We start from the raw sequence: 23,634 nt of genomic DNA, 5'->3' as shown, positions 1-23,634 counted from the left end.
GCTCATCCAGCCTTGGATGTCAGACAAGTTCGGATGCTATGTAGCTTGGAGGGGAACTTGCAGGTGATGGTGTCCACATACTCTTGCTGCCCTGGTCAAAGAACAAAGAACAATACAGCACAGGAACAGGCCCTTCGGCCCTCCAAACCCACGCCGCTCCCTGGTCCAAACTCAACCATTCTTTTGTATCCCTCCATTCCCACTCTGTTCATGTGGCTATCTAGATAAGTCTTAAACGTTCCCAGTGTGTCCGCCTCCACCACCTTGCCCGGCAGCGCATTCCAGGCCCCCACCACTCTCTGTGTAAAATACGTCCTTCTGATATCCGTGTTAAACCTCGCCCCCCTCACCTTGAATCTATGACCCCTCGTGAACGTCACCACCGACCTGGGAAAAAGCTTCCCACCGTTCACCCTATCTATGCCTTTCATAATTTTATACACCTCTATTAGGTCACCCCTCATCCTCTGTCTTTCCAGGGAGAACAACCCCAGTTTACCCAATCTCTCCTCATAACTAAGCCCTTCCATACCAGGTAACATCCTGGTAAACCTCCTCTGCACTCTCTCTAAAGCCTCCACATCCTTCTGGTAGTGTGGCGACCAGAACTGGGTGCAGTATTCCAAATGCGGCCGAACCAACGTTCTATATATCTGCAACATCAGACCCCAACATTTATACTCCAGGTCCATCCAGGTGGTGGAGGTTGAGGGATTATGAGATTGTGGTTCAGTTCTAGGTCGAGAGAATGCCTCCCATTTGCCCCTGTCTCTTGCTACTTTCTCTCTGTCTCTCTCTCTGTCTCTCTTGTAACATAGATTTCTCTGGCCCAGGGTGCTACATCATTGAATATGATGATGACATGTGGTTGAAAGGCAGAGCAGCCTCGATAGGCTGAATGGCCTATTCCTGCTCCTATTTCTTGTGTTCTTGCAGAGGCCAGAACCTTGTGTAGACTCAGACCAGAGGCAGGCTTTCTTCCCTGAAGGACATTAGTGACCATTTCACTTCTGACAAAGGATCAAACAGGTTTCATGGTCACTTTTTCCTTGTGCCAGCCCCATAAATGACCAGATTCATTCAGCTCAATTTCACAACCTGCCTTTGTGAGTTCTTTCTCATCCCCTTTTTTCTGTTTAAAATCAATTTTAGATTATCTGAAGTGGAGGATTTCCAATCAGAAAACTCAAACCAAACATCCCATCAGGATCAGATGGAGTCACCCAATTTATTGTAAGCTGAATATTTGTGAATTTTGAACATGGAAGGAAAAGGCACTGTTCACAGTGGGGAAAAACAGTGGGAATGTGGGGAGGGATTCAGATCTCCATGTGAACTGGAAACTCATCAGCCCAGACACACTGGGGAGAGGTCATTCACTTGCTCCAAGTGTGGGAAGGGATTCTCTCGCTCATCCAGCCTGCTGCAACACCAGCGAGTTCACACTGGAGAGAGACCTTTCAATTGCTCCGACTGTGGGAAGGGATTCGCTCAGTCAGGCAACCTGTTGAGACACCAGCGAGTTCACACTGGAAAGAGACCTTTCACTTGCTCAGAGTGTGGGAAAGGATTTGCTCGGTCCTCTGACTTGATGGCGCACCAGCGAGTTCACACTGACGAGAGACCATTCAAATGTCCAGACTGTGGGAAGTGCTATAAAAGTTCCCGGGACCTGATACTCCATCAACGTGCTCACAGTGACGAGAGGCCATTCAGATGCTCTCATTGTGGGACTGGGTTCAAACAATCATCTCAACTCACTGAGCACCAGCGAATTCACACCGGGGAGAGGCCATTCACCTGCTCAGTGTGTGGGAATGGGTTCAGTCGGTCATCTAACCTGCGGACCCACCAGCGAATTCACACTGGGGAGAGACCTTTCACCTGTTCTGAGTGTGGAAAGGGATTCACTCAATTATCCACTCTGCTGAATCACCAGAGTGTTCACAATGAGAAGAGACCATTTCAATGCCCAGACTGCAGGAAGTGCTACAAAAGTTCCCGGCAACTGCTCCACCATCAACGAGTTCACACTGAGGAGAGACCTTTTAAATGCCCAGACTGTGAGAAGTGCTTTAAAAGTTCTGGGGAACTGATGCGCCATCAACGTGTTCACACTGACGAGAAACCATTCAGGTGCTCTCACTGTGACGCTGGGTTCAAGACATCATCTGACCTCACTGTACATCAGCGAGTTCACACTGGGGAGAGGCCATTCACCTGCTCTCAGTGTGGGAAGGGATTCACTCAGTCATCCTCCCTGCTGACACACCAGCGAGTTCACACCAGGGAGAGGCCGTTCACCTGCCCCAAGTGTGGGAAGAGATTCACTCAGTCATCCAATCTTCTGAGACACCAGCAAATTCACAAGTAATTTAAATAAATTAGCTTTGTGTTAACAGTGTTTAATCTTTTAACATCTTTAACATATGTTATTTCCTTTTGAAGGGTTCCCCCGCTCCCCTGTCTCTTCCATCCTCACCTCCCAACAAGTGTGAGGAGCTCATGGAGCTTCTTTGTAAGATTGGGACAATCTGATCAGCTGCCTCTTCTGCTTCCCTCCCTTCCACAAGCTCACCGGGACAAACTATGTCTAAAGTTCCGTCTTGCCCAAGCCCAGAACCTACAGCTTTCTCCAGTTTCTCTCCTATCTCCCTTCATGCCCTCTGCATCTTGTCCATGAGACCTACCTTGTGCTCCATCAATCCTACTCTCACTAAACTGCATGATTCCAACTTCCCCACATTGGGTGATATTGTTGACGGTTCTCTTTTCTCTCACACTGTCCCTCTCACTTTCAAATCCACTGTCATCACCAATCCTAAAAAAACACTCAATCCTACAGTCTTTGCCAACTGCTACCCCATCTCCAAACTCTCTTTCCTCTCCAAAGCCCCTGAACTAGGTGTCCCCCAAGTGTTTATCCTTTGCCCCTCCTGTTTCTCATCTACATGCCGCCACTGGGTGACATAATACAGATAGACTGTTGTCTATCTTCTTCCTTCTCAGCTTCTCTGAGCTGTGAACCGGGCAGCTGAAAGCTGATACTTATTAACTTTTTCTGGACACAGCCCCTTGTACATGATCAATGGTGTTCCTGAACTCTGGTTCACATGATCAGTCTCTGATTGATTTAATTCCATCTACAGGTCCAGGCAGAGGGCGATCGAAGGGGTCTTCAACCTGACTGTCTGCCCCCTCTACCGCAGCTATATTCGTGGCCAGGTGTCCCTGGAAAGGGAGCATGCAGTGTCCGAAGGCACCACTGAAGCCTTCCATGCCCGCTGGGCACTGCAGGGACTGGGGTGTATTATTGACCCCTTTAATCACATTTTAATTTGATGTTTTAAGTTTCCTTTCCGCTTTGTTTTTGTTTCGGGCAGTTCCCCTCCTTTTAGGGAGCTGCCCCTTTTGAGTTGTCCCGAAGTTAAGCTGATTTTGTTTATTTGGTTGGACACAAGAAAGATGTCCCTGATTGATGTCGGTGGTGTGTAATCAGTTTCTGATTGGTTTCTTCATGGTGATGGTCATCTACCGATCATTTCCTGCAACCTCCTGACTGGCCCTCTAATGTATCAGTTACTTTCAGAGTCTGCCTCACGCTATAACCTTTCCTGTCATTTTATTAAATTTTATGGCTTCGTACTGAGATAATGGAGGCCTAAAGATATCTTCTTTGTCACTTATTTGAGATAAGCAAGTTTATGGTGTCAAATCCCAATGGTTAACATTTGGGTTCATTGTCTCAAATGTCTAATTGATGTGTAGGAATCCTGTAGAGTTCTCATTGGGGCAGGTGACTCTCAATATATTTTGGTTAAAGAAAGTGCTTGCTGGTTTTTGTAGTGGTTGCCAGATCTTGGAACACAGTTAATTAAAAGGACACAAAATGACACACAGCCTTAAACTAATACAGAAATTACAAAGTTACTTCAGATCTGAAATCCAAAGAAAGTGGCATCAAATCAGTGTGTAAAAGGTGAGATAGCAGGAAACACATATAAATACAGCATAATACATTCAATTGATAAATGTTCAAAACTAATTAGTCAGAATAACCACTACGCTATGAAAACTGATTGGAGAACTAAAATCTTTAATTTTTCAAATCAAAGATAGTTATAAAGTCTGAAGGAAAGTGACTGCTTCTTTTAAGATATTACAAGTTAAAAGGATACATTAATTTACGATACAGTGCTGAAGGTTTGAAACTTCACAGCTGGTTTCTTCACACAATATGGCCTCTAACTCAAGTATAACTGTTATTGTCAATGGCTGAGGAGTTAACAGTTCCAGACCTCAGCTCATCCAGAGTTGATGGGATCCACAGGACTCTGTAATTAAAGTATAAAAGTGAAGCTTTACACCGGCCTAGGGTCATGTGATGTATTTCACTTGTCAAATGAGAATGCAGTTACAGACAAAGCCAGTTACATGATACTAATATATTATAATTCAGCAGAATAGCACATCAGGTTAATTGATTAATAAGCTTCAATTACTTGATGATTACACATAACTAAGCTACAAACTATTAAATATGACTATTCCTACAGTCGAACAGTCCAGTCAAGCAACAGGCTGACACAGTCATACTTTGAATCATATCTTACTGCCAATGTCTCACAGGAACAAGGAGCAGGATTCGGCTATTTGGCCCCTTGAGTCTGCTCCACCATTTAATCAGATCAGGGTTGATCTGATAGTAACCTTAAATCTGCATCCTGCCTGCCCCCAATCTGTCATCCACTTGCTTGCCAAGAATCTATCTACATCTGCCTTAAAAATATTCAAAGATTTTGCTTCCACCGCCTTTTCAGAAGTGTTCCAGAGGTTCACGACCCTCTGAAAGAAAATATTTCACCTCATCTCCGTTTTAAATGTGTGAACCCTTATTTTTAAACAGGGACCTCTCGCTCGAGATTCTCACAGAAGAGGAAACATCCTTTCCACATCAACCTGTCAAGACCCTTCAGGATCTTCTATGTTTCGATCAAATTTATCTTACTCTTCTAAACTCCAGCAGACACAAACCTAGCCTGTCCAAGCTTTACCCATAATCCACACATTTCTGGCATTAGTCTGGTCAATCGACTGCTTCCAATGTATTTACATCCTTGCTTAAACAAGATGACCAATACTGTACACTGTACTCCAGATGTGGTCTCACTGGTGCTCTGGATAACTGAAGCATAACCTCCATATTTATGTAATCAATTCCCCTCACAAATGATAGCTTTCCTAATTACTTGCTTTTCCTGCTTACGAGCTTTTTGTGATTCATGCAAAGAACAAAGAACAGCACAGGAACAGGCCCTTCGGTCTACGCTGATCACATTGTCCTCTCGAGACCAACCACTTATATCCCTCTATTCCCGTCTGTTCATGTGTCTATCAAGATAAGTCTTAAATGTCGCTAATGTATCTGCCTCAACCACCTCACTTGGCAGTGCATTCCAGGCCCCCACCACCCTCTGTGTAAAAAACCTTCCCCCGCACATCTCCACTGAACCTTTCCCCCTTATCTTGAACTTGTGCCGCCTTGTAATTGTCATTTCTGCCCTGGGAAAAAGCTCCCAACTCTTCACCCTATCCACACCCCTCATAATTTTATAAACGTCTATCAGGTCGCGTCTCAGCCTCCATCTTTCCAGGGAGAACAATCCCAGTTTATTCAATCTCCAGAACACTCAGATCCCTCTGCATCTCAGAGCTCTACAATCTCTCACCATTTAGATAATCTGCTTCCCTTTTATCCTTCCTGCCAGAATATCCTGTCCTCCCAGCAGTTCAGACCTGAGTAGAGGGAGCAGCACAGAGGTGTACAGTGCAAGTGAGTCATCCTGGGAGTCCTCAACTTGAAATTCTTTTTTATTCATTTGTGGGAAATGGGCATTGCTGGATGGCCAGCATTTATGGCCCAGCCTTGTTGCCCTTGAACTGAGTGACTTGCGGGGCCATTTCAGAGGGAGTCACATGTAGGCCAGACTGGGTAAGGAGAGCAGATTTCCTTCCCTGAGGGCATTAGTGAACCAGATGGGTTTTTTACAATAATCAACAATGGTTTCATGGTCATCAGTAAATTCTTAATTCCAGATTTTTTTCATTGAATTCAAATTCCACCAACTGATGTGGCAGGATTCGAAACCCGGTCCCCAAATCATGAGAGAAGTTTCTGGATTAATAGTTCAGCAATAATACCACCAAGTCATCACCTCCCCTAGTTCAACATGGAGTGTAGGAGAACAAGTCAGGAGCAGCACTAGGCACCCTAAAACTGAGATTCCAACCTGGTTACTCTGTAACATGGGACTATAAGCACGCTGAACAGTGGAGGCAGCATGTTCCAGGCAGGGCCAAGCGATCCCACAAACAACGGATCAGATCAAAGCTGCAGTCCCCCCACATCCAGTCGTGAATGGTGGGGGACAATTAAACAAATCACAGAGAGAGAAAGCTCCACAAATATCACCATCCTGAATGACTGGGGAAAGAAGTGGATCAGTGCAAACAACTGTGATTTGTGTTTGGTGATCGTGGATGTGTTACTGATGCCTTCCATGGATTCCAAGGCCAGGAAAGACACTCTGGAAGGTATGGGGAGCTGGGACTTGTCCAGGAGAGTAACAAGGTATGAAAACTGAAATAATCTAGAACTAGGAAGGAGAAAAGGCCACAAAAATGCAGCAATTGGTAACAAGACATTGATTAATATTTTCTTATCCTGGAGAAATGAAGGTCTCAGCTTTGTGTCTTAAACAATATTAGTTAATTTGACATTTATCCAGAGTAATAAACCCCAGCCCAGTTATAGTAATCACTAACATCAGCAAAAACACACCCCAACTGTCAGAATGAAGACTGTTCAGTCCTGGATGTGAATAACAGCAGAATCCAATTCCTCCAGACACTTGTCAATTTGCTGGTGTGTTAGAAGATGGGTTGACTGAGTGAATCCCATCTCACACTCAGAGAAGGTGAACGGTCTCTCTCCATTGTGAGTTTGTTGGTGTCTCAGCAGGTGGGGTGAGTGAGAAAATCCCTTCCCACACTCAGAGCAAGTGAACGGTTTCTCCCCGGTGTGAATGTGCTAGTGTGTTTGCAGGTTGGATGAACGAGTGAATCCCTTTCCACAGTCAGAGCAGGTGAATGGTCTCTCCCCGGAGTGAACTTGTTGGTGCCTCAGCAGAACACTTGAGGTCTTAAAGCTCTTCTCACATTCAGAACATTTGAAAGGTTTCTTATCTGAGTGAACAAGTTGGTGTGATCTGAGGCTGGTTAAATAAATGAATCCTTTTCCACACAAGGAGCAGGCGAATGACCTCTCCCCAGTGTGAACTCGCTGGTGTTTCTGGAGGCTGGATAAAAGAGTGAATCCCTTCCCACACACTGTACATCTGAATGGCCTCTCCCCATTGTGAACTCGCTGGTGTATCAGCAGATCACTTGTGGTTTTATAACTCTTCTCACATTCAGTACATTTGAAAGGTCTGTTATCAGTGTGAACCAGTCGGTGTGTAGCGAGGTGGGATGATCGTGTGAATTCCTTCCCACACACACAGCAGATGAATGGCCTCTCCCCAGTGTGAGTGCGTTCGTGTTCAATGAGGTTCTGTGATCGTTTAAACAGCTTCCCACAATGAGAGCAACTGAACTGTCTTGCAATGTGAACAATCTGGTGCTTGACCAGGTCCTCAGAGCTTTTAGAGTTGTTATCGCTGTCAGAGTGGTTAAAAAGCCTCTCTTCAATGTGAGCTTGCTGGTGGGTCAGCAGGTGGGATGACTGAATGAATCCCTTCCCGCACACGGAGCAGGTGAATGGTCTCTCCCCAGTGTGACTGCGGCGATGTATTTCCAGCAGCGATGGGTAACTGAATCCCTTCCCACAGTCCCCACATTTCCATGGTTTCTCCATGGTGTGGGTGTCCTTGCGTCTCTCTAGGTTAAACAATCTGTTCAAGCCTTGTCCACATAAAGAACTTGTGTATTATTTCTCAGTAAGGGAATCAAGGGTCATGGGGATAAGGCTGGAAAGTGGAGTTCAGGATTATATCAGATCAGTGAATAGTGGAGCAGACTCAATGGGCCCAATGGCCTAATTCTGCTCCAAGATCTTCTCATCCTTTGGCTCTCTGCTGTGAATAATGACACTTTTTAAAAATCAGGCTGTGTAACCGGTTAAAGCTCTTTCCACAGTCAGTTCACTGGAACACTCTGACTCGGGTGTGTGTGTGTCTCGGTGCTTTTCCAGTCACACTGATGTTTGAAATCTTTCCTCACCGCCAAAACAGAAAAACATTTCTCCTTCCACATTTAAAGGTCGATGATATTCAGGTTCTGATGAATTGAGTGACTCTATCAGCTCTTGATGTGATGTTTGGTTTCAGTTTCCCATCTGCAATTCATCGCCCTTGTGGACCTTGTAAAAGACATTGACAGAGTCAGTATCATTGTCAGCACAGGATAGAAAGTCAGAACAGACAATTCTCATTTCCATGGAATATTCTTTTCTCTTTTGTTTCCCCAATCTTGTGGTCCAATCAAACTTCCATCTCAACTAAACCAGAACTTTGTTTCCAGTGTCTATGAGACACTCTGTACCCTGAGTTGTGGGAGGTATCGAGTGTTCCAGTCGACACTGCACGGTTCTTCTCCAGGACCACACGAGCATGGACAAGACCACGGAAGAGAGGCCAACAGCCTAGTTACCCCATGCTGATCTACAAATCACTGTTTTAACCAGCCCCAAGAGAGCAGGTCCAGGAAAAGGTCCTCTGACCTCCCAAGCCTCCTCCACATGGGAAGCCAATGATTAGGAGCATGGGGCAGAATAGAAGTGTAACTAAAAGTGGAGAAGCAGCTCCTTCAGGGACTGCAACCTCTCACACTGAATATGTACATGGTTCATGGACTCCTGCAAACATCAGCTGCAGGCTGGGAGCGGGTGAAACTGTTTAGACACCTGTTGCCCAGTTTGCTGGGAGGCACAGTGACACAGTGGTTAGACCTGGCTTCAGTTCCCGGATTGGGTCACTGTCTGTGTAGAGTTTGCAGATTATCCCTGTGTCTGTGTGGCTTTCCTTCAGGTGCTCAGGTTTCCTCCCACAGTCCGAAAGATGTGCTGGTTAGGTGCACTGGCCATGCTAAATTCTCTCTCAGTGGACCCGAACAGGCGCCGGAGTGTGGCGACGAGGGGATTTTCACAGTAACTTCATTGTCGTGTCAATATAAACCTACTTCTGACACGAATTGATCTTTCTCTACAGATTCATTATCCTGTCAATGTAAACCTACTTCTGACACGAAAGATCAATGTTAACTCTAATGTGCTGGAAACTAGGACCCGGTGGGAACTGTAAAATCTCAGCCCCGCCCTCACTATTGCGCAACGAAGACCCTGGCGCATGCGCCTCTCGCTGATCCAAGATAGCGGCCGTTAACCTGGACTTGGGCCTCCGGGCGGAAAAAGATCCGGAGCTGCAAACACGGAAGCGCAGAGTCTCAATCGGGGTTTGAGGCGTCCACCAGGTGTTTAGAAACTCTCCCTATCCAGAGCCGGCTCCATCGCTCCTTCAGAGTTTCCGCTGCCTTCCCCGTGGCAAAGAGACAAAAAGAGAGACTCACCCCATCGCCATAACTGACGGTGCGCATGCGCCAAATCTGGTAATTCTGCGCCTGCGCGGTGCCTTCCTCAGGTGTCACTAGGGGACATTCACCACCGCGGCGAATGCTGGGTAAACCCTCCGTCATTGAAAGTCGTTATTGTTGACTGGTGATCTTTTTGCTGTGATGTGGAGATTGGGAGGAGGGTCGGAAAAGCTGTGCACAGATCCTTCATTCATCAGAAAGAACAGAAGTGGGAACTGGTGGATAATTTTGATTTATTATTGTCACATGTTATGGTTTACAGTGAAAATTATTATTTCTTGTGCACTGTACAGACAAAGCATTCCATTCATAGAGCAGATAGGAGAGAAGGAAAGAAAAGGGTGCAGAATGTAGTGTTACAGTCATATCTAGGGTGTAGCAAAAGATCAACTTAATATAAGGCAGCTCCATTCAAAATTCTGATGGCAGTAGGGATTAAGCTGTTTTTGAGTCAGTTGGTACCTGATCTCAGACTTTTGTATCCTTTTTCCCAATGGAAGAAGGTGGAAGAGAGTATGTCTGGAAACATAGAAACATAGAAACCCTACAGTGCAGAAGGAGGCCATTCGGCCCATCGAGTCTGCACCGACCACAATCCCACCCAGGCCCTACCCCCACATATTTTACCCGCTAATCCCTCTAACCTACGCATCCCAGGACTCGAAGGGACAATTTTTAACCTGGCCAATCAACCTAACCCGCACATTTGGAGTGTGTGGGGTTCTTATTTGATTTGATTTATTATTGTCACATATATTAGTGGACAGTGAAAAACATTATTCCTTGTGCACTATACAGACAAAGCATACTGTACATAGGGAAGGAAAGGAGAGAGTGCAGAATGTAGTATTACAGTCACAGTTGGGCTGTAGAGGAAGATCAAATTAATAAGAAGTAGGTCTATTCAAAAGTCTGATGGCAGCAGGGAAGAAGGTGTTCTTGAATCGGTTGGTACATGATCTCAGACTTTTGTACCTTTTTCTTGCCAGAAGAAGGTTGAAGAGAGTACGTCCGGGGTGTGTGACATTCTCGATTACGTTGGCTGCTTTTCCGAGGCAGCGGGAAGTGTAGATGGAGACAATGGATGGGAGGCTAGTTTGTGTAATGGACTGGGCAAATTCCCCAAAGTTTTCCACAAACAACAGCAAAATCCAACCACTTCAGTCAAATATAAACTCAGAAGCTGGTGTGACTGAGTGAAGTATTTATTTGAGTAACTGTCAGGATTGTTTTCTCATGGATATTCCAAGTCATTTTCAAAATTGTTCAATTGATTCTAGTCGTTGGCTAGACTAGCATTTATTGCCCATCCTTAATTGCCCTTGAAAAGGTGGTGGTGAGCTGCCTTCTTGAATCGCTGCAGTCTATGTGGCGTAGGTACATCCACAGTGTTATTAGGGAGGGAATTCCAGGATTTTGATCCAATGACAGTGAAGGAACAGTGACATATTTCCAAATCAAGATGCTGAGTGGTTTGGAAGGGGACTTCCAGGTGATGGCTTTCCCATCTGTCCACTGTCCTTGTCCTCCTGGATTGCAGCGGTCATTGGTTTTGTTTCCTTGTTTTCCTTTCATCTGTGGAATTTGCTACCCCAAAGTGCGGTGGATGCTGGGCAGTGAGTAATTTAAGGAGGAGTTGGACAGATTTTTAATTGGTTATGGGTTGAAAGGTTATGGGAGAAGGCAGGAAAATGGGGATGAGAAGCATATCAGCCATGATTGAATGGCGGAGCGGACTCAAGGGGCCGAATGGCCTAATTCTGCTCCTATATCTTGTGAACGTATGAACTTGCAGGTTTCATACAGATTTGCAAATAAACAAAAAATTCTTTGAAAGTGGACATTACTGACAAGACCCAGGTATCTGTAATGAATTACTATAATTACTGTAATGAATTTTATTACTATAAAATGTCACACTATTTGTAACTCCCACAGTTGCGTGGACCTGCAGAGTTTCACTGGCTGTCTTGTCTGGAGACAATACACATCTTTTTAGCCTGTCTTGATGCTCTCTCCACTCACATTGTTTCGTCTCTTAAAGACTTGATTAGTTGTAAGTATTTGCATTCCAACCATTATTCATGTAAATTGAGTCTGTGTCTTTATAAGCTCTGTTTGTGAACAGAATTCCCACTCACCTGAAGAAGGGGCTAAGAGCTCCGAAAGCTTGTGTGGCTTTTGCTACCAAATAAACCTGTTGGACTTTAACCTGGTGTTGTTAAACTTCTTACTGTGTTTACCCCAGTCCAACGTCGGCATCTCCACATCATGAATTACTATCACAGACTATGACTATCATATGTTACCAATCACCAATTGTCCTTTGTGATGGTGATAGTTGGCCTTCTTCTTGAACCTCTGCAGTCCGTAGGTGCTCCCACAATGCAAGAGTATTAGAATTTTAACCCAGTCACGTTGAAGGGACAGTGATATTTGTCCAAGTCAGGGAGTTGTGAGGTTTTCCCATGTCGCAGCTGCTCTGGTACTTCCAGGTGGGGAAGATTGTGGGTTTAGGAGATTCTGCCAAAATCCTGGTTGAGTTGCTGATGTATAAAATCTCTCTCCGTCACCCTCCTCCCGACCTCTCCCTCTTCACGCATAAAGGCTGGATTCTTGTTGTTGGCTCTGAAGAGGTGGAGGGTTCCTTTCCCTCAGTGCATTGGTAAACAGTTTGAGGCTTTGTCACAATCCAGCATCTTTCATATCCACTATTTCCTAGTCCCAATCCCACAATTTACCAGATTAGATCAACTCAGTTTCACATTTTGTCTTTGTATATTTATGGCTTGTCTCTCATGTTTCCCACTTTCTGTTTTCAATTCATTTTTCAGGGGATTAGAAGGTGAGGAATTACAGAAAATTGTAAATCAAGGATCACATCAAGATCAGACAGGGAGCTTTGATTCATCAGGATCTGAACATCATCGGCCTTTGAACATGGAAGAAAAATGCACCGTTCACAGAGAGGAGACACTGTACATGTGTTCTGTATGTGGACAAGGCTTCAATCGATCATCTGGCCTGTCGAGACACAAGCGCAGTCACACCAGGGAGAGACCGTATAAATGTGGAGACTGTGGGAAAGGATTCAATTATCCAGTTGACCTGCAAAATCACCAACGCACTCACACTGGAGAGAGACCTTTTAGCTGCCCTGTGTGTGGGAAGGGATTCACTCAGACAGCTGGCCTGTTGATTCACCAGCGCATTCACAGCAGGGAGAGGCAGTTCACCTGCTCCGAATGTGGAAAAGGATTTACTCAGTCATCGGCCCTGCTGATACATCGGCACATTCACACAGGGGAGAGGCCTTTCACCTGCTCTGAGTGTGGGAAGGGATTCACAGATTTCTCTGCCCTGCAGAGACACCAGCGAGTTCACACCGTCAGGAGAGAGTTTTAATGCACTGAGTGTGGAAAGAGTTTTAAAACTCCACGCACACTCCGGGAGCACCAGTACATTCACACCGGTTCCACACCGTTCAGCTGCTCCCACTGCCAGAAGGGGTTCAGGACATCATTCCACCTTGTGGCACATGAGCGCATTCACACTGGAGAGAGGCCATTCACCTGCTCTGAATGTGGGAAGGGATTTAACCGATCATCCAACCTGCAGAAACACCAACGAGTTCACAGTGAAGAGAGACCGTTTAAATGTCCAGACTGCGGGAAGGGCTATAAAAGTTCTGAGGAACTACGTCACCATCAACGTGTTCACTCTGACGAGAGACCATTCACATGCTCTCACTGCGGGACTGGCTTCAGGCGATCAGGCGACCTCACTGTACACCAGCGAATTCACACTGGGGAGAGGCCGTTCACCTGCCCTGTGTGTGGGAAGGGATTCACTTGTTTATCCTCTCTCACTTCACACCAACTTGTTCACACAAATGAGAGACCGTTCAAATGTTCTGACTGTGAGAAGAGCTTTAAAAGCAGAAAACTTCTGCTCGCACACCAGCGAAATCACTCTGAGGACAAACCGTTCACCTGCACTGAGTGTGGGAAAGGATTCACCCGGTCATCCACTCTGCTGAGACACCAACAAGTTCACAGTGAGGAGAAGCCGTTCACTTGTTCAATGTGTGGAAAGGGATTCACCCAGTCACACAACCTGGTGAGACACCAACAAGTTCACAGTGAGGAGAAGCCGTTCACTTGTTCAATGTGTGGAAAGGGATTCACCCAGTCATACAACCTGGTGAGACACCAGCGACTTCACCAGTGATCACAGGGGTGTGATTCTGCTGTTATTGCTGCTGTTAATTGCATCCCAACTAAATTACGTTTATACTGATAGTTGGAGTTTTTCTGATGTAAATCGGCCCTGTTGGACTTTTAGAATGCCCCACAGCATCTCTCATTCATGTGTCAATAAATCTTCACGCCTGCAGACCTTGTTTTAAATTTAAATCACTCAGAAACTGTATTGAACTAAAGATGAACAATAAACAGATCACAGTCCAATCCACCCCTGTGTGAATGTGCCGATGTATCAGCAGGCCGAGGACTAAAGTCTGTTTTGTAACTTCAGGATGAGGATGTGAAAGCTCTGAATGTTGGTTCTCTCATATGTCGGCTGGAGCTATTTGATAGGCAGGATGTTAATAGCTGTAAACTTGTCAGATGTCGAAAGAATTACTATTGGAGTAAACTCACCCATTTATAACCTCAGACTCTGGTCCCTATTGTAATGAACAAGTAACACAGTGGAACAGCGGGATAAATATGTGGGGCTATGGGGATGAGGCCTGGATAAGATGCTCTGTTGGAGAGTCGGTGCAGATTTGATGGGCCCTGTACCCTTGTGCATTTACCCTGCTAACCCCCCCTAACCTACACATCTTTGGATGCTAACGGATAATTTAACATGGCCAATCCACCTAACCTGCACATCTTTGGAATGTAGGAGGAAACGGAAGCACCCAGAGGAAACTCAGACACAGGGAGAACGTACACAGAAACCCACTGCTGTCAGGCAGCAGTGCTAACCACTGTTCCACCGTGCAGCCCTTCATCTGCTGCTGAATCCCACATCCACACATTACTGCCAGACTTGACAATTTCAACACATTCCTGACTGGTCTCCCACATTCTGTAATTTTGAGATAATCCAAAATGTCCCCATGTCTTGCAGACGCTTCCTCCATCTTCACAACCCCCTCTTCTAATTCTGGACCTCTGTGCAGCCCCTTTGCAATTCCTGCAGCATTGCTGGCCTGCGGACTAATGTATGGTTCAATTCCCATTCCAGCTGAGGTCAGTGTCGGAGCTGTCTCCTCACCCTGCCCAAGAGTGGATGGTAACGGCAGCCTGCTACTGACACAAACTGCCAGGAAAACAGCTCTGGATGACACATCAGCAGACATTTGGGGTTCCAAATGCTTGAAAACTGTTAACCTGTGTGAAATTGATGTGTATTACAGCCTAATTTAAATATAGGATGAGTGTCATTGCTTATTTAGTCACTGCTATAAACAGCGGAATTTTCACTTTGTAAACCTCAGCTTGAAGGAATAAAGTGAATAAATTGGGATATTAACTTTTACCATTATCCATCTGAAGCCAATGGACTCCTTTTTCCCCGTCCTGATGTGACACTGAATCTTCTTCGGTTTGAAGAAGAAACTTAACCTTAGAGCACTGGGTGGTACAGTGACACAGTGGTTAGCACTGCTGCCTCACAGTGCCAGGGATTTGGATTTGATTCCCAGCTTGGGTCACTGTGTGGAGTTTGCACATTTTCCCCATAGAAATCATAGAAACCCTACAGTGCAGAAGGAGGCCATTCGGCCCATCGAGTCTGCACCGACCACAATCCCACCCAGGCCCTACCCCCACATATTTTACCCACTAATCCCTCTAACCTACACATTTTAGGATTCTAAGGGGCAATTTTTAACCTGGCCAATCAACCTAACCCACACATCTTTGGACATGTCTGTGTGGACTTCCTCCGGGTGCTCCGGTTTCCTCCCACAGTCCAAAAGATGTGCTGGTTAGGGTGCATTGGCCAAGCTGAATTCTCCCTCAGTGTACCCGAACAGGTGCCGGAGTGTGGCGACTCGGGGATTTTCACAGTAACTTCATTACAGTGTGAATGTAAACCTTATTGTGACTCATAAATAAACGTTACTACTGGCCTCAGTACCCGAGACCTGGCAGGATGGCAAGAATGGCCTGGGGCTCCAGTGAGGTGTACTGGAGGCGCCGCAGTGGGCAAGAGGTGACACCGGGAGGGGGAGGAGCAGCAGCTGGGAGGCCTACAGCGACCTCTGGTGGACAGGAGGGGATGATGTGGAGATGCCAGCGTTGGACTGGGGTGAACACGGTAAGAGGTCTTACAACACCAGGTTAAAGTCCAACAGGTTTATTTGGTAGCAAATACCATTATGGTTAGGTGCATTGGCCATGCTGAATTCTCCCTCAGTGTACCCGAACAGGTGTACCCGACTCAGGAGAAACCTGACAGTTTAAAAGTGATGTGGAGATGCCGGCGTTGGACTGGGGTGAACACAGTAAGAAGTCTCACAACACCAGGTTAAAGTCCAACAGGTTTATTTGGTACCAAATAAACCTGTTGAACTTTAACCTGGTGTTGTGAGACTTCTTACAAGAGGGGAAACAGCAGCAGTGCAGTCTGCGCAAAAGCTTCCCCAGTTCAGCTGATCAGAGAGACTGGGAACCTCTTCAAATGTAAACTTCAGCTTCTCACATTCACCCCCATTCATCCCTCTCTCTCTCCATCCACCTCACTCTCCCTCCCTTCTCCATCCCTCCCTCTCACCATCCATCCCTTTCTATCTCCTCCCATCCCTGTAAGTTTCAGGGCAATCCTCCATATTTTAAAAGGACTCAGGAGAAACCTGACAGTTTAAAAGTGATGTGGAGATGCCAGCATTGGACTGGGGTGAACACAGTAAGAAGTCTCACAACATCAGGTTCAAGTCCAACAGGTTTATTTGGTAGCAAATACCATAAGCTTTCGGAGCGCTGCTCCTTCGTCAGATGGAATGGAAATGTGCTCTCAAACAGTGCACAGAGACACAAAAATCAAGTTACAGAATACTGATTAGAATGCAAATCCCTACAACCAGCCAGGTCTTAAAGGTACAGACAATGTGGGTGGAGGGAGCATTAAACACAGGTTAAAGAGATGTGTATTGTCTCCAGACAGAACACCTAATGAGATTCTGCAAGTCCAGGGGGCAAGCTGTGGGGGTTACTGATAATGTGACATAAATCCAACATCCCGGTTTAGGCCGTCCTCATGTGTGCGGAACTTGGCTATCAGTTTCTGCTCAGCGACTCTGCGCTGTCGTGTGTCGTGAAGGCCGAGAACGCTTACCTGAAGATCCAAGGCTGAATGCCCGTGACTGCTGAAGTGCTCCCCAACAGGAAGAGAACAGTCTTGCCTAGTGATTGTCGAGCGGTGTTCATTCATGTTGTCGTAGCAGTTTAAAAGTGGCCAACTCTGGCTGCTGGCTGATAAAAACCTCCCAGAAGGCTCGGCAGGACAAACATAACCTGTCGGTGGGCTGTGCGAAGAGAAAAAAAGGTGTGAGCCCCCTGAATATGCAAGTGGCCAAAAAGGCAGACACACCAGTGATCGAATCATCAGAAGGACAAAGGACAGTAAACAGACCAGCAGGGAGTCTATGGCCACAGAAATCGGCCCATCCACAGAAGACATTGAAATAACGACCCACGGGGGGTCAAGGCAGTTCCAGCCTTTTGTGTGTGGACTTGACTAAATTAAACTGAAACTGCCGGTGATCGAAAGCCCCATTGTCCTTGAAAATCACCTACGGGGGCAGGGAAGGTGTTTTTGTTAAATTGAGCTGAGAGTCAAACAAGCAGAACCAAGCTCTCTTCCAGAATCGCAAGCAGTGACACAGACAAGCAGGACCAAGCTCCCTTCCAGAATCGCAAGCAGTGACACAGACAAGCAGGACCAAGCTCTCTTCCAGAATCGCAAGCAGGGACACAGACAAGCAGGACCAAGCTCTCTTCCAGAATCGCAAGCAGGGACACAGACAAGCAGAACCAAGCTCTCTTCCAGAATCGCAAGCAGGGACACAGACAAGCAGGACCAAGCTCTCTTCCAGAATCGCAAGCAGGGACACAGACAAGCAGGACCAAGCTCTCTTCCAGAATCGCAAGCAGTGACACAGACAAGCAGGACCAAGCTCTCTTCCAGAATCGCAAGCAGTGACACAGACAAGCAGGACCAAGCTCTCTTCCAGAATCACAAGCAGTGACACAGACAAGCAGGACCAAGCTCTCTTCCAGAATCGCAAGCAGTGACACAGACAAGCAGAACCAAGCTCTCTTCAGTTTCGACCCTGCACTAAGACATTTGAGCCGACCACAAAGGAACCCCTTTTAGAATTGTGAGTATCCCAGCCAACCTTGCGAAGCTCCCGAGGATAGGATAGAGGTTGAGGCAAGGGATGGGGTGGTGTATTGTAATTTTAAAGTTCAGTAATACGTTGTACCCATTAGCATTTCTCCCATAGTGTAGTATAAAGTATAAGTTTTATTCATGTGTGGTGGGGTATTGAAGAGGTTGATTTTATTGTTAAATAAATCACTGTAAGTTTTGAAACTCATTTGGAGTTTGTCTTGCCTCTTGTTCTCTCATCAGTGCACTCTGACGAGGTCACAGTTTCAATATCCCTTACCATAAATCCGGAGTCTAGAACCGAGGGTGATCTGAGTGATTCGAACCCGCTCACTCAAGGGAGACTGCTGGTCAGGAGATAAAGAACAGAGTCTCTCTGTTCTCTCTCTTGGAGACCTACTCGAGTGGAGTGGGTGCAGGGTGGCCATTGTCCCACTGACAAGGGAGAGAATCACTCAGGCCTTGGTGGTGGTTTTGGGATGGCTGTGTGATATAAGTATGAGGTTACCGGTCAGGTATAAACGGTGAGCCTGGTTCAGCGCTCTCTCCTGCGGAGTTGCCCCAGTGCAGCATTCCCCAGCCTTTGAAATTTCAAGGCCTGTAAGGGAGAGACACTCGCAGCTATCGGCAGACCCTCAAACATCGGCCTGTAAGTGGAGTAACAAGGAAGATCCCGCTACATCCCTCCCTCCAATAAGAACCATTCACTGAGCACAGCAGTTTCAGCCTCATTCCCACAGTCTGTATTCCAGCCTTTATCACATCCACTCTGCTCCCAGATACTTTACACCATTCGATATTACAATTCAAACGTTATAATCTCTACAATTTACTATTTGTTCAAGGAGATGAGGGCGGCATGGTGGCACAGCGGTTAGCACTACTGCCTCACAGCGCCACGTACCTGAGTTCAATTCCTGGCTTGGGTCACTGTCTGTGCAGAGTCTGCACATTCTCCCTGTGTCTGCGTGGGTTTCCTCTGGGTGCTCCGGTTTCCTCCCACAGTCCAAAGATGTGCTGCTTAGGTTGACTGGCCATGCAAAATTGACCCCAGTGTTAGGAGGATTAGCAGGTTAAATATGTGGTGTTACGGGGATAGGGCCTGGGTGGGATTGTGGTTGGTGCAGACTCGATGGGCTGAATGGCCTCCTTCTGCACTGTAAGATTCTACGATTCTATGAGTTCACAAAATTAAAGTTAAAAGTTAAATTTATTTATTAGTCACAAGTAAGGCTTACATTAACACTGCAATGAAGTTGCTGTGAAATTCCCCGAGTCGCCACACTCCAGCACCTGTTTGGGTCAATGCACCTAAACAGCGCATCTTTCAGACGGTGGGAGGAAACTGGAGCACCCGGAGGGAACCCACACAGACACGGGGAGAACGTGCAGACTCCACACAGACAGTGACCCAAGCTGGGAATTGAACCCGGGTCCCTGGCACTGTGAGGCAGCAGTGCAGACAGACAGTCAAGAAATTATCAATTCCACTCCCACCCGGAGCGATGGGGATATATTCAGAGTAACAGTTTTAACAACACCAGGTTAAAGTCCAACAGGTTTATTTGATAGCAAATACCATTAGCTTTTGGAGCGCTGCTCCTTCGTCAGATGGAGTGGAAATCTGCTCTCAAACAGGGCAAAGAGACACAAAATCAAGTTACAGAATACTGATTAGAATGCAAATCTCTCCAGCCAACCAGTTCTTAAAGATACAGACAATGTGAGTGGAGGGAGCATTAAGCACAGGTTAAAGGGATGTGTATTGTCTCCAGACAGGACAGCCAGCAAGTCCAGGAGGCAAGCTGTGGGGTTTACTGATAGTGTGACATAAATCCAACATCCCGGTTTAGGCCGTCCTCATGTGTGCGGAACTTGGCTATCAGTTTCTGCTCAGCGACTCTGCGCTGTCGTGTGTCGTGAAGGCCGCCTTGGAGAATGTTTACCCAAAGATCAGAGGCTGAATGCCCATGACGCACTTCAGCGGTCACGGGCATTTGTCAGGAGAGAAAAGTGCTGACGTTTCGAGTCCAGATGACCCTTTGTCAAAGACTGACCTCTGATGAATTGAGAGAGGGAGGTGGAGAAGAACAAAATGAAAGATCTGCAAACTGACTTTCACGGCCCAAGACCAAAACGAGTGGTAATTGAACAAGTAAAGACACAAAAGATGTTCTGGATGAGGTGTGAATAGCTGGTGAGCGATAGTCTGAATGTAAAGTAAACAAGAGGGAAATGAGGTGAAAAAAGCAGCAACGAAACACAGATCACAATGGGGGCAGAGATTGTGGTGTAAAATTGTTGAGCTCAGTTTTGTTCTGAAGGCTGTAAAGTGTCTCTTTCAGTTGCGGGAAATAATATTATATTTCCCAGTTCCGATGACAGGTCACATTCAGTCTGTTTCTCTCTCCACAGAGGCTGCCTGACTTGTTGAGCATTTCCAGCCAAAAGAGAAAACGCTGGAAAATCTCAGCAGGTCTGGCAGCATCTGTAAGGAGACAAAAAGAGCTGTGGTTTCGAGTCCAAGTGACCCTTTTGACAAAAGCAGCAACTTGCTTTCATTCATGAATATTTCCAACCAGAGAATGTGTAAGAATTGTCACACCTGGAACAGATGTCTCTTACTCAGGACACCCCAGCTCGGGTCTGGGGGGGGGGGGGGGTAACGTTCACAATTTTGTGTTTGCGTCTGGTGCGAATAATACTTTAGATTAAACGGATAAGTTTTTTTAAACTGAGGAGAGTAACTGCATTTGGGCGCTGACTTTAAACAACATTAACAAGCCAGGGCTGCTGGAGAAACATTTTGGGATTTGTGAGCAGTCAGTTCCGGCTGGTTTGAAGTGAAATCCTGTCGGTGCTGCGGCAAATCTGAACTCAAACCAGACAAACTGGAACCGCTGGGTGAGAGATTCCGGGTGTTGGGATGTAGGAGCTGGGGGAGGGGGAGATGGCGGTAAAACTCTGACCCTGACTTTAGACAGGGTGAGCGGGGTAAAGGGGAGGAATGACAGAGTTAATGTGGGAGTCAGGGACAATAGCAGAAGGTTGGAAGCTCTGGAAAGGAGCACGGAGGGTAAAGGCCATCAAAGAATGCTTGTTTAAATGAAGATAAAAGCAAAATACTGCGGGTGCTGGAATCTGAAACAGAAACAGAAAATGCTGGAAAATCTCAGCAGGTCTGACAGCATCTGTGGAGAGAGAATGGAGTTAATGTTTCCAGTCTGGATGATCACAGATGCTGTCAGACCTGCTGAGGTTTTCCAGCACTTTCTGTTTTTGATGAACTGAAGGTTCAGCTCAGCAGGGAAAGAAGCAGCGAACTGAACACACTGAACCCAGGGGGAGGGGGTGACCCAGGATAAGGGACAGGCGCAGCTCAGTGAGGCTCTGCAATGTCCATCAACACATCCACATTCAGACCTTAGAGCGCCAAGGGGGAGGGGAAGGAGAAACTATTTGGGACACAGCAGGAGGTCACCCCTCCCCCCACTCTGTGGTTCCACATCCCTCCCACACCTGGACAGGGTTGGCTCAAGGTGCAGGAAGCTGCAAGCTGAGAGGCTGAGCTGTGAACTGGGCCAGGTTGGGGGTTTGAGTGACAGTCCTGGGGCTATATCAGGACATGAACTGCCACAGATTCCCCCTTTTTCCTGGGACGTTTCAGTGGAGCTGTGTTGGTGAGTGTTTGTAATCTCTGTCTCACTGTCTCGGTAATGGGGGTGGGTTGTAGATTGCTGTGAGTGTTAGACTAAATAACCTCTCCTCATGCTGCCAGTTCCAGTCTGCAGACTCCATTTCTCAGTCCAGTTTGCTGCTCTGTCTCTCTGTACTTTGCTGCAGTGCTCCACATTCTGAGCAACATCCAGCCCATTGTTATCACCCGAAATTTGCGGCAAACTCCCTTCACTGTGGCACAGTGGTTCGCACTGCTGCCTCACAGCGCCAGGGTTCGACTCCAGCGGTGGGTGACTGTCTCTGTGGAGTTTGCACAGTAAGGGTACAGAATATATTGTTGCGGTTGCAGGCAGGATGAAGAAAAAGGTCAGGATGGGGATTAGCAGAGTAAATGCGTGGGGTTACTGGGATAGGAGGTGAGCCTGGGAAAGATGCTCTCAGAGTCAGTAGAGACTCGATGGGTAAAATGGCCTCTTTCTGCACTGGAAGGATTCTATGATTAGTGAATTACGGTGAACAACTTTTGAATAGAGGGGTTCCTGGGGCGCAGAGCATTGTGGGAATTGTGACCGCCATTAGTCAGTGCCTGACTCTAGATGTTTCATTAAAGACTGAAGGCAAGTCAGCAATCTGAGCCCTCAATTCTGTTTGTAACTCTCACAGGCTGCCTAGTCTGCTGAATATCTCGAGGATTTGTTTTTTGTCGAAGATACCGTCTCCACAGAGTTTTCTGTGTTATTGTTTTATAGGTTCGAATTTAGAAACACAGTTAGGAGCCGGTTTGAATCAGGCTGCGTGTTGGATGCAGAACTCGGTTCCTGGCCTCCTGCGTGTTTTTTTTTTACTGTTGCTTCGGTCTGGACTCTGTTCATCACCTGTCTCTATGGGTTCTCTCTCAATCCCCTTTTTTCTGTTTTAAATCAGTTTCACAGGGACTAGAAGGGGACGATTTGCAGTCAGGAAACTGAAAGTAAATATCATATCAGGAACTGCCAGAGTCGTCCAATTTATCATAACTGAATATCAGTGGATTTTGAACATGGAAGGAAAAAGCACTATTCACAGTGGGGAGAAACTGTACACGGGTTCTGTGTGTGGACGAGGCTTCAGCCGATCCTCTGGCCTGTCAAAACGTAAGTACAGTCACTCCATGGAAAAACTGTGGAAATGTGTGGACTGTGGGAAGGAATTTAATTACCCATCCCAGCTGGAAACTCATCAGCGCAGTCACACTGGGGAGAGGCCGTTCACCTGCTCTGAGTGTGGGAAGAGATTCACTCAGTCATCCAACCTACTTACTCATCAGCGAGTTCACACTGATGAGAGACCTTTTAAATGCTCAGACTGTGGGAAGTGCTTCAAAAGTTCTTGGGAACTGACGTCCCATCAACGTGTTCACACTGATGAGAGACCTTTTAAATGCTCAGACTGTGGGAAGTGCTTCAAAAGTTCTTGGGGACTGATGTCCCATCAACGTGTTCACACTGATGAGAGACCGTTCAGGTGCTCTCACTGTGGGATTGGGTTCCAGCATTCACATAACCTTACTGTACACCAGCGAATTCACACTGGGGAGAGGCCATTCACCTGCTCCGAGTGTGGGAAGGGATTCATTCAGTCCTCCAGCCTGCTGAGACACAAGCGAGCTCACACTGGGGAAAGGCCATTCACCTGCTCTGAGAGTGGGAAGAGATTCACTCAGTCATCCTACCTGCTTAGACACCAAAGAATTCAATAGTAACCACAGTGATTGGAATCTGCTGTTAATCCTATCCAGGACTGTAATATGTTCATTGCGTTTGTTTTTGTTGATGTTAATGAACTCCAGCCAGTTATACGGTTTAATATTCTGAATAAAAGTCAAATCAATTATCTTTGTGTTCAGTACTGTGAATCTTTTTA

General features: G+C 46.4%; 4 protein-coding genes across 7 annotated transcripts in view; 2 read left to right on the top strand and 2 right to left on the bottom strand.

The window, feature by feature from the left end:
* Positions 1-3,117, top strand: part of LOC144483897 (uncharacterized) — a 151,135-nt gene extending 148,018 nt beyond the window's left edge. Inside the window, 3 exon segments of the mRNA XM_078202476.1 lie at positions 1,496-1,914; positions 2,083-2,370; positions 3,072-3,117. Of these exon segments, the coding sequence (XP_078058602.1) occupies positions 1,496-1,914; positions 2,083-2,370; positions 3,072-3,117 (753 nt within the window).
* Positions 1-23,634, bottom strand: part of LOC144483888 (uncharacterized) — a 435,358-nt gene that overhangs the window by 132,065 nt on the left and 279,659 nt on the right. The window lies entirely within an intron of this gene.
* LOC144483873 (uncharacterized) lies at positions 4,078-9,653 on the bottom strand. Of its 4 annotated transcripts, none has more exons than XR_013496048.1 (3): positions 9,442-9,649; positions 6,842-8,419; positions 4,078-4,334 (listed from the first exon to the last, which is right to left on the bottom strand). XR_013496048.1 is itself a non-coding variant. In XM_078202449.1 (2 exons), exon 2 carries the CDS (start codon positions 7,913-7,915, stop codon positions 7,091-7,093), a length of 825 nt encoding a protein of 274 aa, XP_078058575.1. In that variant the 5' UTR covers positions 7,916-8,419; positions 9,625-9,653; the 3' UTR covers positions 4,084-7,090. The 4 variants fall into 4 exon arrangements, 1 of the variants encoding a protein (XP_078058575.1); XR_013496050.1 differs by having other exon boundaries at positions 4,082-4,334; positions 6,826-8,419; positions 9,625-9,651; XR_013496049.1 differs by having other exon boundaries at positions 4,082-4,334; positions 9,625-9,651.
* LOC144483896 (uncharacterized) lies at positions 9,649-23,470 on the top strand. The gene is made up of 5 exons (XM_078202475.1): positions 9,649-9,663; positions 12,483-12,858; positions 13,111-13,556; positions 13,641-13,866; positions 22,955-23,470. Exons 1-5 carry the CDS (start codon positions 9,650-9,652, stop codon positions 23,468-23,470), a joined length of 1,578 nt encoding a protein of 525 aa, XP_078058601.1. The 5' UTR covers position 9,649.

The sequence above is a fragment of the Mustelus asterias genome, unplaced genomic scaffold, assembly GCF_964213995.1.
Source record: "Mustelus asterias unplaced genomic scaffold, sMusAst1.hap1.1 HAP1_SCAFFOLD_84, whole genome shotgun sequence".
Lineage (NCBI taxonomy): Eukaryota > Metazoa > Chordata > Chondrichthyes > Carcharhiniformes > Triakidae > Mustelus > Mustelus asterias.
This window is presented reverse-complemented; position numbering and strand designations above follow the sequence as displayed.

Bases quoted from the DNA above. Each gene is read 5' to 3' on its own strand.
- LOC144483873 (XM_078202449.1), bottom strand. From the start codon at position 7,915: ATGGAGAAACCATGGAAATGTGGGGACTGTGGGAAGGGATTCAGTTAC.
- LOC144483896 (XM_078202475.1), top strand. The intron at 12,859-13,110 runs ATTCACAGCAGG...GAGCACCAGTAC, and splicing joins GCCTGTTGATTCACCAGCGC to ATTCACACCGGTTCCACACC. The intron at 13,557-13,640 runs ATGTTCTGACTG...CAAACCGTTCAC, and splicing joins ACAAATGAGAGACCGTTCAA to CTGCACTGAGTGTGGGAAAG.